Genomic DNA, 15,354 nt, shown 5'->3' with positions numbered 1-15,354 from the left:
ACACCATGATCTACCAACTGAGTTACAAACACCATGGTCTACCAACTGAGTTACAAGCACCATGATCTACCAACTGAGTTACAAACACCATGCTCTACCAACTGAGTTACAAACACCATGATCTACCAACTGAGTTACAAGCACCATGATCTACCAACTGAGTTACAAACACCATTATCTACCAATTGAGTTAAAAGCACCATCTGAGTTACAAACACCATAATCTACCAACTGATTTACAGATTACCAGTTAGTGTCATCACGGAAATGCTATACAATGTTGTTACAGTACTATAGTAATAATTACATTTTTACTACACAGGTATAAGAGCAACTAAATGTAAAGTGTTTACAAAATGTATGTATGGTGTACTTTGCACAATGCTCAGCATAATGATCACAAGGCATAGGGTACTCATTAAGTAAGAGTTGCGTGAAACTAATCATTTTCAAGTGATAGTCACACGGCTCCAGAACCTGTCTGAAGCCTGTCTGACACAGTTTGAATTGGTACATTATGCTGAATTCATATCCAAGTGAGAAGGTGGTATTTACCACATTGGACTTGGAATAATCTAATTTGTAATTACTAGTGGGTAACTTCTATCATCCTGATCACAGACTTCTCCTACATGCTGACCTCTGACAGGACCTACGAAAGAAATGACCTCTATAACATAATTTTTGGCAGTTTAATGTAACAACAAAACATTCAGTCATAAAAAGCTATCTATTAATATGTTTTTTTTTAACATTATAATTTGTTTAATATAATGATAGCTGTATTTTAAGGTTGATGCAGCTTGTTGGCCATTAGCCAATGTGTTCAATGCACATGAATGCATCTTAAGGCTATTTACGAATTCTCAACTGGTAATTACCACCTTCCACTTGGTTATGAACGCAGCATTAGTTCCACGGGAAGCTAATACTGGAGGATTTTTTTCTGTCTTTGGTAGAAGGTGTATGAAGCTGACGAGTCCTGTTGGAAAGAGAACAATGAGTGCCAGTGGACAGGACAGAGTTGAACTCTGACCTCATCTAGGAGCTTTTCTATGGCAAATATTAGATCACACACAGTACCAGTGAATCTAAAGCTGTCCCCAACAATATAAAAAGTCATTCACACCTTTATGTACGTAAAGTTTTAATGAAATAATATTCCCCATCAGCATATTTACAACACAAAATCAAAAGTTTCAATGAACACAATAATGTTGAAAATGAATGCTCGAAAATCGTAATGAAGGAAGTGATATGTACCCTTTGAAAATACACCTGGAAAAATATCAGTGCAAAAATATATCTCATAAACATTATCTCAGAGAGTTTAGTCTCTGCTACTGTCTGTATCCTACAATTAATTCGTTGCTGTTGTTTCTCTCAGTCATGATACAATGACTGTACGAAATAAACGGATTAACCGGGAAGTGCTTCTAATGCATTTTCACCATAGCTATGTAGGGAATAAGTTAAACACTTGTTTAAGTGTTATGTTTTATCTATTGATAATAAAGAATTTGAATGATACATATTTAATATAGAAACCACACAATAAATATACTTATTTTCTACACATTCAATACCTCTGCTTTGATTAATATCACTACATTTTTACAAACAGTACAATGAATCAAATGTTACATTAATCTGATCTGAATACAGTGTATATTCTAAAGACAGCGTCTTCACAGTGTCTCCCAAGGCAGTTGTATGGCTGGGGTAATTATACAGCGTTGTCTCTGTAAAACAGTGACTGAGATACTCAAAGCCAGGAAGTACCTTAGAGAAAGTAGAAAAGATGGGTTGTTGATGTTCTGTTATTATTTTGATATTCAAGTAAATGTCTCTTTCACAAATAAGGATGCCTCGGCATCAACATAATGCCAAACCCCTCCCACTGCAATGTAAAGCACCGAGAACGCCATATGCTAGCTATGCTATGATAGCGTCCATAAGCTCTCATGTGTAAACTATTGTCTATATCCATTTGAAAGGCTGTTTACAGTATACTACTGTCAATAATATCAATTGATATGACAAATTACTATACACAAGCTTCTTACTCAACAACAGGCCTCAACAATTCCGTGAACATATATAAAAAGGAATACCAGTACTGAAGAATGAATTCGTCCAGAAAAAATGCACTGTAGATAAATAACGTCCCTATGGAGGATCCAAGATGGCCGACATAACGAGGTCTTCGCATGGAAGTGTTTGGTGGTGAGAGAATCATGTTACCTCCACTAATAAAATCTGTTGTCTCTTTGGTCCCAATCAAAACACACTCTCTAATATGCTCAAACAATGTGTTTCTGTTCACTCCAAGCAATCGTTCACTCCACAACCAAAACCATGTTAAAGCCACCACCCAAACAGCCCCTTCCACTAACAAGCCATTTGCTCAATATGTGAGTACAAATCATGTTTGTTCAGTTTGTGTGTGGTTGTGGTTGTGGTCTTTGGTCATTGTGTTCTCAGTCCGTTGGCACATTGTGGTTTCTAAGATGGGTTCTTTCCTGCGCCTGGTTCTCACGCTGCTGCGTTCTCCTGCAGGCCCTCGGTCTCCGCCTGGTCTTCATCAGTGTTTTTCATCAGCTGCTGGTACTTTCTCCTGAAGAAACCAAACTGGAAGAGACAGAGAGAGACAGAGTGAGAGTGAGACAGAGGGAGAGAAAGGCACACAAACAGAAGACGTGAAGGAAGAATAAGAGATGACGTAGGAGTATTTCATGTTTCACGTTTTTAATGACACATGCACAAGTGCCGTGAAATGCCTTTCTTTCAAGCTCCAAACCCAACAATGCCGTAATCAATATCAATGTAATACTAAAAATAACAAGGTAGAACACAAACACACGCTAAGCAATAAGAACACTACACAGTAAGAAGCTACGCTGCCCTCCATAATAATTGACAGTGAAGCATTTTTTAAATCTTTTACATTTTGGCTCTATACTCCAAAAGTTTGGATTTGAAATCAAACAATGACCATGAGGTTAAAGTGCAGACAAATCCAAACCTTTGGCCAAAATTTTTTTAAATGCTTCACTGTCCCAATAATTACGGAGAGCGCTGTATATAAAGGGTCAGTTCTAATACCATATTTACAATGTGGAGGGATACTGGCGTGATAGAGGTAAGGATAGCTGGTCTAGTTAGGATAGCTCAGAGCTTCTGTATTTTTCAGTAGTTCAGTATAAGAGAGTTTTACATCATAAAGTGCAAAAGACTGGCACATACCTTCCAAAGCAGGCCAATGACGAGAGCCAATAGAAGCAGGCCTCCAATCACACTTCCCACAATAACGCCTACAGGGATCTCCCCTTTCACCCCTGGTTTACTGATGGTGACGCCAACCTGCAGACAGGTCAGGAGACAGATGACAGTGTTCAGGAGAAGACGGGATGTTTCACACCAGCAGTCAGGCAATACATTGAGTGTAGCTGTTAATATGCTGGTCATCTAAACACATTGAACTTGTACAAATGAACAAACTCTGCCTGGACATCATAGATATAACATTAGTGTATTGAGAAGTATTTTATGTATTAGTCCAGTACCGTCAGGTGCTTGTGAGAGATGACCAGCAGTTCAGGTTGGGAAGTCTCTATCTCTGTGCTCACAGTCAGCACAGTGGACTGGAATGAGGACTGCTCAAAGACAACACAAGAGGAGGACTAATGAGGTGATGTCTGGACACCATTAAAGAGGAGGAGAAGCAAGCATGTAAACAATGTGGAACAGACAAATATGTCTGTCTATACTTACAGCAGCAAAGGTACCGTTCCATATCCGCGTGGTCACATTCACAAAGAAATCACTCATCATCCCCATGTCTTTCAGGACACATTTCATAGGCTGGCACTTGGCTGTCTTACAGTTCTGGAAGAATACGAAAACAATAGATGGGTCATTCCTACCATGCAGTGCCTTTTCTGTCCCGAGGAAATACCACTTCTTATTTAGTGTAAAATGTGGAGTACAAAAGGCTTTAAATATAAGGTCAGGTGTCCTTTACCTTAAAAGAACAACAAAAATATGGATCTTGAAAGGGAATTTTCTGAATTTTGAATGTAGGATGTAGGTGTTTTTGCCATGTTATTCATCAACTTCCACAAGAAACATAAGCCTTAAAGTAATAGCATAATTAAAATCTTTCTTCATTATTTTATAGCCCTATTTAAATGCTCTCTCAATGTTTTTTTCCCTCCTGATTATTGTATTTATTATTATTTTATTGAAGATTTTCTGAGTGTCCTTGATATCCCTTTCCACCCTGTTAGTTTGTTTTAATTCTCCATCTAAGAAAACAACCCCTTCCTACAATGACACCACATTCAGGAAGTGTCATCATTTCTTTGATGGGAAAACAAAACTAAATAAGTGTAAACATTCAGCTATATCTATTCGTCCATGTTTCATGATGTTAGTCTGTATGTCCCACTCATACATTTCCACCCTGCTAGGCTTAATTATAGAGAAAAATCAACAAAATTTCAAAATGTTAAAATATGTTTGATAGAGAAGTTAAAATCCTGTTCAAGTGTTCAACATTATGCTAGCTCGAACTTGCTTGCTCACAGAGCTATGGCTAATTTGAACAAAGATGGCAGCACTGCTTCTAGCTCCTAAGCAACTTTGCAGTATTTGTTTTTTTGTGTGTCATTTCTTGGCCATCACTAGCCGGCTACCACCTGGTAACTCAACCCTGCACATTAGAGGCTGCTGCCTTATGTACAAGGGAGAACAAGTATTTGATACACTGCCCGATATTGCACGTTTTCCTACTTACAAAGCATGTAGAGGTCTGTAATTTTTATCATAGGTACACTTCAACTGTGAGAGACGGAATCTAAAACAAAAATCCAGAAAATCACATTGTATGATTTTTAAGTAATTAATTTGCATTTTATTGCATGACATAAGTACTTGATCACCTACCAACTAGTAAGAATTCCGGCTCTCACAGACCTATTAGTTTTTCTTTAAGAAGTCCTCCTGTTCTCCACTCATTACCTGTATTAACTGCACCTGTTTGAACTCGTTGCCTGTGTAAAAGACACCTGTCCACACACTCAATCAAACAGACTCCAACCTCTCCACAATGGCCAAGACCAGGGAGCTGTGTAAGGACATCAGGGATAAAATTGTAGACCTGCACAAGGCTGGGATGGGCTACAGGATAATAGGCAAGCAGCTTGATGAAAAGGCAACAACTGTTGGCGTAATTATTAGAAAATGGAAAAAGTTCAAGATGACGGTCAATCACACTCGGTCTGGGGCTCCATGCAAGATCTCACCTAGTGGGGCATCAATGATCATGAGGAAGGTGAGGGATCAGCCCAGAACTACACGGCAGGACCTGGTCAATGACCTGAAGAGAGCAGGGACCACAGTCTCAAAGAAAACCATCAGTAACACACTACGCCATCATGGATTAAAATCCTGCAGCGCACGCAAGGTCCCCCTGCTCAAGCAAGCGCAAGTCCAGGCCCGTCTGAAGTTAGCCAATGACCATCTGGATGATCCAGAGGAGGAATGGGAGAAGGTCATGTGGTCTGATGAAACAAAAATTGAGCTTTTTGGTCTAAACTCAACTCGCCATGTTTGGAGGAAGAAGAAGGATGAGTACAACCCCAAGAACACCATCCCAACCGTGAAGCATGGAGGTGGAAACATCATTCTTTAGGGATGCTTTTCTGCAAAGAGGACAGGACGACTGCACCGTATTGAGGGGAGGATGAATGGGGCCATGTATCGCGAGATCTTGGCCAACAACCTCCTTCCCTCAGTAAGAGCATTGAAGATGGGTCGTGGCTGGGTCTTCCAGCATGACAACGACCTGAAACACACAGCCAGGGTAACTAAGGAGTGGCTCCGTAAGAAGCATCTTAAGGTCCTGGAGTAGCCTAGCCAGTCTCCAGACCTGAACCCAATAGAACATCTTTGGAGGGAGCAGAAAGTCCGTATTGCCCAGCGACAGCCCCGAAACCTGAAGGATCTGGAGAAGGTCTGTATGGAGGAGTGGGCCAAAATCCCTGCTGCAGTGTGTGCAAACCTGGTCAAGAACTACAGGAAATGTATGATCTCTGTATTTCCAAACAAAGGTTTCTGTACCAAATATTAGGTTCTGCTTTTCTGATGTATCAAATACTTATGTCATGCAATAAAATGCAAATTAATTACTTAAAAATCATACAATGTGATTTTCTGGATTTTTGTTTTAGATTCCGTCTCTCACAGTTGAAGTGTACCTATGATTTAAAAAATTACAGACCTCTACATGCTTTGTAAGTAGGAAAGCCTGCAAAATCGGGCAGTGTAGCCTAGTGGTTAGAGCGTTGGACTAATAACCGGAAGGTTGCAAGTTCAAACCCCCGAGCTGACAAGATACTAATCTGTCGTTCTGCCCCTGAAAAGGCAGTTAACCCACTGTTCCTAGGCCGTCATTGAAAATAAGAATTTGTTCTTATCTGACTTGCCTGGTTAAAAAAAAAAAAAAACTTGTTCTCCCCACTGTACATGGAATCACTGGTCACTTTAATAATGGAACACTAGTCACTGTAATAATGTTACATACTGCTTTACTCATCTCATTTCAGTATTCTACTGTATTTTAGTCAATGCCACTCTGACATTGCTATATACATTGCTGTATATATTACTGCAATGTTGGAGCTAGGAACACAAGCATTTCACTACACCCAAAATAACATCTGCTAAATGTGTGTATGTGACCAATGACATTTGATTTGATTTGAATTTGGGCTCCAAATGTCCACCCTGTTAGGATTATGCACCTGAAAGGTTATAAAAAGAACCTGAAAAAACAAATAAAGTGCCTGAGCTTGACCAATATGTTTTTCAATATGTACTTTTTTCTGATTAGAATGCTATTTTTCTTTTAAATATATATATTTTTTAAAAGGCACTCAGGAATGAGGTTATTCAGAGTATCATTAAAAAACTGGCACCGCATTCAGTATCATTAGGAAAACTGACCCAGGTATGCATTCAGAGGAGATCATTAGATGTAAAACTGTGAACCATTCAGTAGGATATCATTAGATGTAAAACTGTGAAACATCGTAGGAATGACCCAGGTATGCATTCAGAGGAGATCATTAGATGTAAAACTGTGAAACATCGTAGGAATGACCCAGGTATGCATTCAGAGGAGATCATTAGATGTAAAACTGTGAAACATCGTAGGAATGACCCAGGTATGCATTCAGAGGAGATCATTAGATGTAAACCATGTGGAATGACCCAGGTATGCATTCAGAGGATAGATGTAAAACTGACCCAACATCGTAGGTATGCATTCAGAGGAGATCATTAGATGTAAAGCTGTGAACCATCGTAGGAATGACCCAGGTATGCATTCAGAGGATATCATTAGATGTAAAACTGTGAAACATCGTAGGAATGACCCAGGTATGCATTCAGAGGATATCATTAGATGTAAAACTTTGAACCTATCTTTGTCTCTCTCTGTCACAAACAATACACACAGGAATGCACGCACAAACGCACCAGCTCCTCTGTGCTCATGAGGTTCTCCTTGGAGAAGGATGGTGTGTAAGGCTTCTCACTGATCTTCAGAGGATTGACGAGGCTGGCTACTTCACAGCTAACATCTCCAGCCTGCAGAACAACAAGAGGGCAACAGTCAATCTCTTTAAAATATAACTAAGTCCATCAGGAAGGTAATTCTTGCCAGATTCTCCCCCGTCAAACCTGGGATTTGAACCAGCAACCCTGGGCCATGCCTAGTTATTTAGAAACAGGTTGACTGGTTATTTTTACTCACAGGTGCAGTGTTGACTCCTGTCACATACAGTAATGGGTTGCCTCCTGCTGTATCGCTGGGCAGTGAGACTGTGAGGTAGGCAATATTCACTGGGAAATTCCCTGTCGAAACCTGAACAGAAGAGGAAAACACTTGTCTTACCATTTATACCACAAGGAGGAAGTATTTTACCACAGACAGACTGCCACATAATGATTGTTTGTGCATTATTTCTCACCTTCAGAGAGAATTTTAACTCAGGACCGATGTCATTGAAAGTATTCACTGTGGTCTTCACCTCATTGTCCATGTCAACCACGTAGAAATTGAGATTTGCTTCCCTGGACAGAGCGATCTCTGAATCATAGTGGACAGGGATGGAGATAGAGGCGTGGTTGTCTGAGGGGTTCACCTCTGTGCTGTCACTGTAATAAGCACATGTAATCAATCAATCAATCAATCAGTCATGTAACAGAAGATCCATAGGACTAAGAGAGATTACTATGTGATCAACAAACAAGCAAGTTCTGTGTACTCCTACCTTAGAGCTTCAAAACTCACATCGGCTTCGGTCTGCAGTTGATTCAGATTGAAGTCAAAGTTGATTATGAATGTCACCTGCAGGGAACAGATGTGTATTGTTTAGGAAACGACAACCCTGGCTGACAAGGAAAGAGAGAGAGACCTACACACACACCCATAGTGTTTTGTTTTGTCGTCAGGTCTTACCTCCTGGGTCTTCCTTAAAGCTGGGTATCCCACCTGGCACGAGAGGCTACGAGTCTCTCGGGTGGAGCTACACTTCACCTCTGTTTCATCACTCTGAAATGAATCCCACAATTTTAGGGAATGTTTACTGATAAATATGCAAATAGTTATCCTATAGTGGGTGTCATGCTAAACATCAAAGAGGCTGATCCATACTGGAGGAGTGATGGAGGCGTAGAAGAGGTTTTTGGAGTATGTGGCCATGACTCGGGTGTTGTACGCATTCTCCTTCTTGTTGGTCACAGACACAGTGAAGGACAGCCTCTTGTTCTTAAAGCTGACCAACATCTTAGATGAGCTGCAAAACACAACACTCATTTTACTCAAAACAATACAGAGGGGATAAGAATGAATGTTAAAATATAACTGCAGTATGTGAGTGGGATTGTTTCAGTGCTTTGTAATGAAGACACTATATTATGATGGGGTGGGACTGTTTCAGTGCTTTGTAATGAAGACACCATATTATGATGGGTTGGGATTGTTTCAGTGCTTTGTAATGAAGACACTATATTATGATGGGGTGGGACTGTTTCAGTGCTTTGTAATGAAGACACTATATTATGATGGGGTGGGACTGTTTCAGTGCTTTGTAATGAAGACACTATATTATGATGGGGTGAGACTGTTTCAGTGTTTTGTAATGAAGACACTATATATTATGATGGGGTGGGACTGTTTCAGTGCTTTGTAATGAAGACACTATATTATGATGGGGTGAGACTGTTTCAGTGTTTTGTAATGAAGACACTATATTATGATGGGGTGAGACTGTTTCAGTGCTTTGTAATGAAGACACTATATTATGATGGGGTGGGACTGTTTCAGTGCTTTGTAATGAAGACACTATATTATGATGGGGTGGGACTGTTTCAGTGTTTTGTAATGAAGACACTATATTATGATGGGGTGGGACTGTTTCAGTGTTTTGTAATGAAGACACTATATTATGATGGGGTGGGACTGTTTCAGTGTTTTGTAATGAAGACACTATATTATGATGGGGTGGGACTGTTTCAGTGTTTTGTAATGAAGACACTATATTATGATGGGGTGGGACTGTTTCAGTGTTTTGTAATGAAGACACTATATTATGATGGGGTGGGACTGTTTCAGTGTTTTGTAATGAAGAGACTATATATTATGATGGAGTGGGACTGTTTCAGTGTTTTGTAATGAAGACACTATATTATGATGGGGTGGGACTGTTTCAGTGTTTTGTAATGAAGACACTATATTATGATGGGGTGGGACTGTTTCAGTGTTTTGTAATGAAGACACTATATTATGATGGGGTGGGACTGTTTCAGTGTTTTGTAATGAAGACACTATATTATGATGGGGTGGGACTGTTTCAGTGTTTTGTAATGAAGACACCATATTATGATGGGGTGGGATTGTTTCAGTGCTTTGTAATGAAGACACTATATTATGATGGGTTGGGATTGTTTCAGTGTTTTGTAATGAAGACACCATATTATGATGGGTTGGGATTGTTTCAGTGTTTTGTAATGAAGACACCATATTATGATGGGGTGGGACTGTTTCAGTGTTTTGTAATGAAGAGACTATATATTATGATGGGGTGGGACTGTTTCAGTGTTTTGTAATGAAGAGACTATATATTATGATGGGGTGGGACTGTTTCAGTGTTTTGTAATGAAGACACTATATTATGATGGGTTGGGATTGTTTCAGTGTTTTGTAATGAAGACACCATATTATGATGGGGTGGGACTGTTTCAGTGTTTTGTAATGAAGACACTATATTATGATGGGGTGAGACTGTTTCAGTGTTTTGTAATGAAGACACTATATTATGATGGGGTGGGACTGTTTCAGTGTTTTGTAATGAAGACACTATATTATGATGGGGTGGGACTGTTTCAGTGTTTTGTAATGAAGACACTATATTATGATGGGGTGGGACTGTTTCAGTGTTTTGTAATGAAGAGACTATATATTATGATGGAGTGGGACTGTTTCAGTGTTTTGTAATGAAGACACTATATTATGATGGGGTGGGACTGTTTCAGTGTTTTGTAATGAAGACACTATATTATGATGGGGTGGGATTGTTTCAGTGTTTTGTAATGAAGACACTATATTATGATGGGGTGGGACTGTTTCAGTGTTTTGTAATGAAGACACTATATTATGATGGGGTGGGACTGTTTCAGTGTTTTGTAATGAAGACACTATATTATGATGGGGTGGGACTGTTTCAGTGTTTTGTAATGAAGACACTATATTATGATGGGGTGGGATTGTTTCAGTGTTTTGTAATGAAGACACCATATTATGATGGGGTGGGACTGTTTCAGTGTTTTGTAATGAAGACACTATATTATGATGGGGTGGGACTGTTTCAGTGTTTTGTAATGAAGACACTATATATTATGATGGGGTGGGACTGTTTCAGTGTTTTGTAATGAAGACACTATATATTATGATGGGTGGGACTGTTTCAGTGCTTTGTAATGAAGACACTATATTATGATGGGGTGGGACTGTTTCAGTGCTTTGTAATGAAGACACTATATTATGATGGGGTGGGACTGTTTCAGTGTTTTGTAATGAAGACACTATATTATGATGGGGTGGGACTGTTTCAGTGTTTTGTAATGAAGACACTATATTATGATGGGGTGGGACTGTTTCAGTGTTTTGTAATGAAGACACTATATTATGATGGGGTGGGACTGTTTCAGTGTTTTGTAATGAAGACACTATATTATGATGGGGTGGGACTGTTTCAGTGTTTTGTAATGAAGAGACTATATATTATGATGGAGTGGGACTGTTTCAGTGTTTTGTAATGAAGACACTATATTATGATGGGGTGGGACTGTTTCAGTGCTTTGTAATGAAGACACTATATTATGATGGGGTGGGACTGTTTCAGTGTTTTGTAATGAAGACACTATATTATGATGGGGTGGGACTGTTTCAGTGCTTTGTAATGAAGACACTATATTATGATGGGGTGGGACTGTTTCAGTGTTTTGTAATGAAGACACTATATTATGATGGGGTGGGACTGTTTCAGTGCTTTGTAATGAAGACACTATATTATGATGGGGTGGGATTGTTTCAGTGTTTTGTAATGAAGACACCATATTATGATGGGGTGAGACTGTTTCAGTGTTTTGTAATGAAGACACTATATTATGATGGGTTGGGATTGTTTCAGTGTTTTGTAATGAAGACACTATATATTATGATGGGGTGGGACTGTTTCAGTGTTTTGTAATGAAGACACTATATATTATGATGGGGTGGGACTGTTTCAGTGCTTTGTAATGAAGACACTATATTATGATGGGGTGGGACTGTTTCAGTGCTTTGTAATGAAGACACTATATTATGATGGGGTGGGACTGTTTCAGTGTTTTGTAATGAAGACACTATATTATGATGGGGTGGGACTGTTTCAGTGCTTTGTAATGAAGACACTATATTATGATGGGGTGGGACTGTTTCAGTGTTTTGTAATGAAGACACTATATTATGATGGGGTGGGACTGTTTCAGTGCTTTGTAATGAAGACACTATATTATGATGGGGTGGGATTGTTTCAGTGTTTTGTAATGAAGACACCATATTATGATGGGGTGGGACTGTTTCAGTGTTTTGTAATGAAGACACTATATTATGATGGGTTGGGATTGTTTCAGTGTTTTGTAATGAAGACACTATATTATGATGGGGTGAGACTGTTTCAGTGTTTTGTAATGAAGACACCATATTATGATGGGGTGGGACTGTTTCAGTGTTTTGTAATGAAGACACTATATTATGATGGGGTGGGACTGTTTCAGTGTTTTGTAATGAAGAGACTATATATTATGATGGAGTGGGACTGTTTCAGTGTTTTGTAATGAAGACACTATATTATGATGGGGTGGGACTGTTTCAGTGTTTTGTAATGAAGAGACTATATATTATGATGGGGTGGGACTGTTTCAGTGTTTTGTAATGAAGAGACTATATATTATGATGGGGTGGGACTGTTTCAGTGTTTTGTAATGAAGACACTATATTATGATGGGGTGGGACTGTTTCAGTGTTTTGTAATGAAGACACTATATTATGATGGGGTGGGACTGTTTCAGTGTTTTGTAATGAAGAGACTATATATTATGATGGAGTGGGACTGTTTCAGTGTTTTGTAATGAAGACACTATATATTATGATGGGGTGGGACTGTTTCAGTGTTTTGTAATGAAGACACTATATATTATGATGGGGTGGGACTGTTTCAGTGTTTTTGTAATGAAGACACTATATATTATGATGGGGTGGGACTGTTTCAGTGTTTTGTAATGAAGACACTATATTATGATGGGGTGAGACTGTTTCAGTGTTTTGTAATGAAGACACTATATTATGATGGGGTGAGACTGTTTCAGTGTTTTGTAATGAAGACACTATATATTATGATGGGGTGGGACTGTTTCAGTGTTTTGTAATGAAGACACTATATATTATGATGGGGTGAGACTGTTTCAGTGTTTTGTAATGAAGACACTATATTATGATGGGGTGAGACTGTTTCAGTGTTTTGTAATGAAGACACTATATATTATGATGGGGTGAGACTGTTTCAGTGTTTTGTAATGAAGACACTATATATTATGATGGGGTGAGACTGTTTCAGTGTTTTGTAATGAAGACACTATATTATGATGGGGTGAGACTGTTTCAGTGTTTTGTAATGAAGACACTATATATTATGATGGGGTGAGACTGTTTCAGTGTTTTGTAATGAAGACACTATATTATGATGGGGTGAGACTGTTTCAGTGTTTTGTAATGAAGACACTATATTATGATGGGGTGAGACTGTTTCAGTGTTTTGTAATGAAGACACTATATATTATGATGGGGTGAGACTGTTTCAGTGTTTTGTAATGAAGACACTATATTATGATGGGGTGAGACTGTTTCAGTGTTTTGTAATGAAGACACTATATATTATGATGGGGTGAGACTGTTTCAGTGTTTTGTAATGAAGACACTATATTATGATGGGGTGAGACTGTTTCAGTGTTTTGTAATGAAGACACTATATATTATGATGGGGTGAGACTGTTTCAGTGTTTTGTAATGAAGACACTATATTATGATGGGGTGAGACTGTTTCAGTGTTTTGTAATGAAGACACTATATTATGATGGGGTGGGACTGTTTCAGTGCTTTGTAATGAAGACACTATATTATGATGGGGTGGGACTGTTTCAGTGTTTTGTAATGAAGACACTATATTATGATGGGGTGGGACTGTTTCAGTGTTTTGTAATGAAGACACTATATTATGATGGGGTGAGACTGTTTCAGTGTTTTGTAATGAAGACACTATATTATGATGGGGTGAGACTGTTTCAGTGTTTTGTAATGAAGACACTATATATTATGATGGGGTGAGACTGTTTCAGTGTTTTGTAATGAAGACACTATATATTATGATGGGGTGGGACTGTTTCAGTGTTTTGTAATGAAGACACTATATATTATGATGGGGTGAGACTGTTTCAGTGTTTTGTAATGAAGACACTATATTATGATGGGGTGAGACTGTTTCAGTGTTTTGTAATGAAGACACTATATTATGATGGGGTGAGACTGTTTCAGTGTTTTGTAATGAAGACACTATATTATGATGGGGTGAGACTGTTTCAGTGTTTTGTAATGAAGACACTATATTATGATGGGGTGAGACTGTTTCAGTGTTTTGTAATGAAGACACTATATTATGATGGGGTGGGACTGTTTCAGTGTTTTGTAATGAAGACACTATATTATGATGGGGTGGGACTGTTTCAGTGTTTTGTAATGAAGACACTATATTATGATGGGGTGAGACTGTTTCAGTGTTTTGTAATGAAGACACTATATTATGATGGGGTGAGACTGTTTCAGTGTTTTGTAATGAAGACACTATATATTATGATGGGGTGAGACTGTTTCAGTGTTTTGTAATGAAGACACTATATATTATGATGGGGTGGGACTGTTTCAGTGTTTTGTAATGAAGACACTATATATTATGATGGGGTGAGACTGTTTCAGTGTTTTGTAATGAAGACACTATATTATGATGGGGTGGGACTGTTTCAGTGCTTTGTAATGAAGACACTATATTATGATGGGGTGGGACTGTTTCAGTGTTTTGTAATGAAGACACTATATTATGATGGGGTGAGACTGTTTCAGTGTTTTGTAATGAAGACACTATATTATGATGGGGTGAGACTGTTTCAGTGTTTTGTAATGAAGACACTATATTATGATGGGGTGAGACTGTTTCAGTGTTTTGTAATGAAGACACTATATTATGATGGGGTGAGACTGTTTCAGTGTTTTGTAATGAAGACACTATATTATGATGGGGTGAGACTGTTTCAGTGTTTTGTAATGAAGACACTATATTATGATGGGGTGGGACTGTTTCAGTGTTTTGTAATGAAGACACTATATATTATGATGGGGTGAGACTGTTTCAGTGTTTTGTAATGAAGACACTATATTATGATGGGGTGAGACTGTTTCAGTGTTTTGTAATGAAGACACTATATTATGATGGGGTGAGACTGTTTCAGTGTTTTGTAATGAAGACACTATATTATGATGGGGTGGGACTGTTTCAGTGTTTTGTAATGAAGACACTATATTATGATGGGGTGAGACTGTTTCAGTGTTTTGTAATGAAGACACTATATTATGATGGGGTGAGACTGTTTCAGTGTTTTGTAATGAAGACACTATATTATGATGGGGTGGGACTG

General features: G+C 38.6%; 1 protein-coding gene across 1 annotated transcript in view; it reads right to left on the bottom strand.

The window, feature by feature from the left end:
- Window positions 1-1,126: 1,126 nt before the first annotated feature.
- LOC118391613 (integrin alpha-2-like) overlaps window positions 1,127-15,354 on the bottom strand; it is a 54,072-nt gene continuing 39,844 nt past the window's right edge. Inside the window, exons 20-29 of the mRNA XM_052458354.1 lie at window positions 8,723-8,864; window positions 8,528-8,620; window positions 8,340-8,416; window positions 8,037-8,223; window positions 7,820-7,930; window positions 7,543-7,653; window positions 3,775-3,888; window positions 3,567-3,656; window positions 3,247-3,363; window positions 1,127-2,631 (exon numbers count right to left, since the gene is read on the bottom strand). Coding sequence (XP_052314314.1) covers window positions 2,536-2,631; window positions 3,247-3,363; window positions 3,567-3,656; window positions 3,775-3,888; window positions 7,543-7,653; window positions 7,820-7,930; window positions 8,037-8,223; window positions 8,340-8,416; window positions 8,528-8,620; window positions 8,723-8,864 — 1,138 coding nt within the window. The 3' untranslated portion in view covers window positions 1,127-2,535. The remainder of the gene's footprint in view (window positions 2,632-3,246; window positions 3,364-3,566; window positions 3,657-3,774; window positions 3,889-7,542; window positions 7,654-7,819; window positions 7,931-8,036; window positions 8,224-8,339; window positions 8,417-8,527; window positions 8,621-8,722; window positions 8,865-15,354) is intronic.

Source organism: Oncorhynchus keta, chromosome 12 (assembly GCF_023373465.1).
Source record: "Oncorhynchus keta strain PuntledgeMale-10-30-2019 chromosome 12, Oket_V2, whole genome shotgun sequence".
NCBI classification, from domain to species: domain Eukaryota; kingdom Metazoa; phylum Chordata; class Actinopteri; order Salmoniformes; family Salmonidae; genus Oncorhynchus; species Oncorhynchus keta.
The sequence above is the reverse complement of the archived record's forward strand: the minus strand, read 5'-3'. Positions and strand labels throughout refer to the sequence as shown.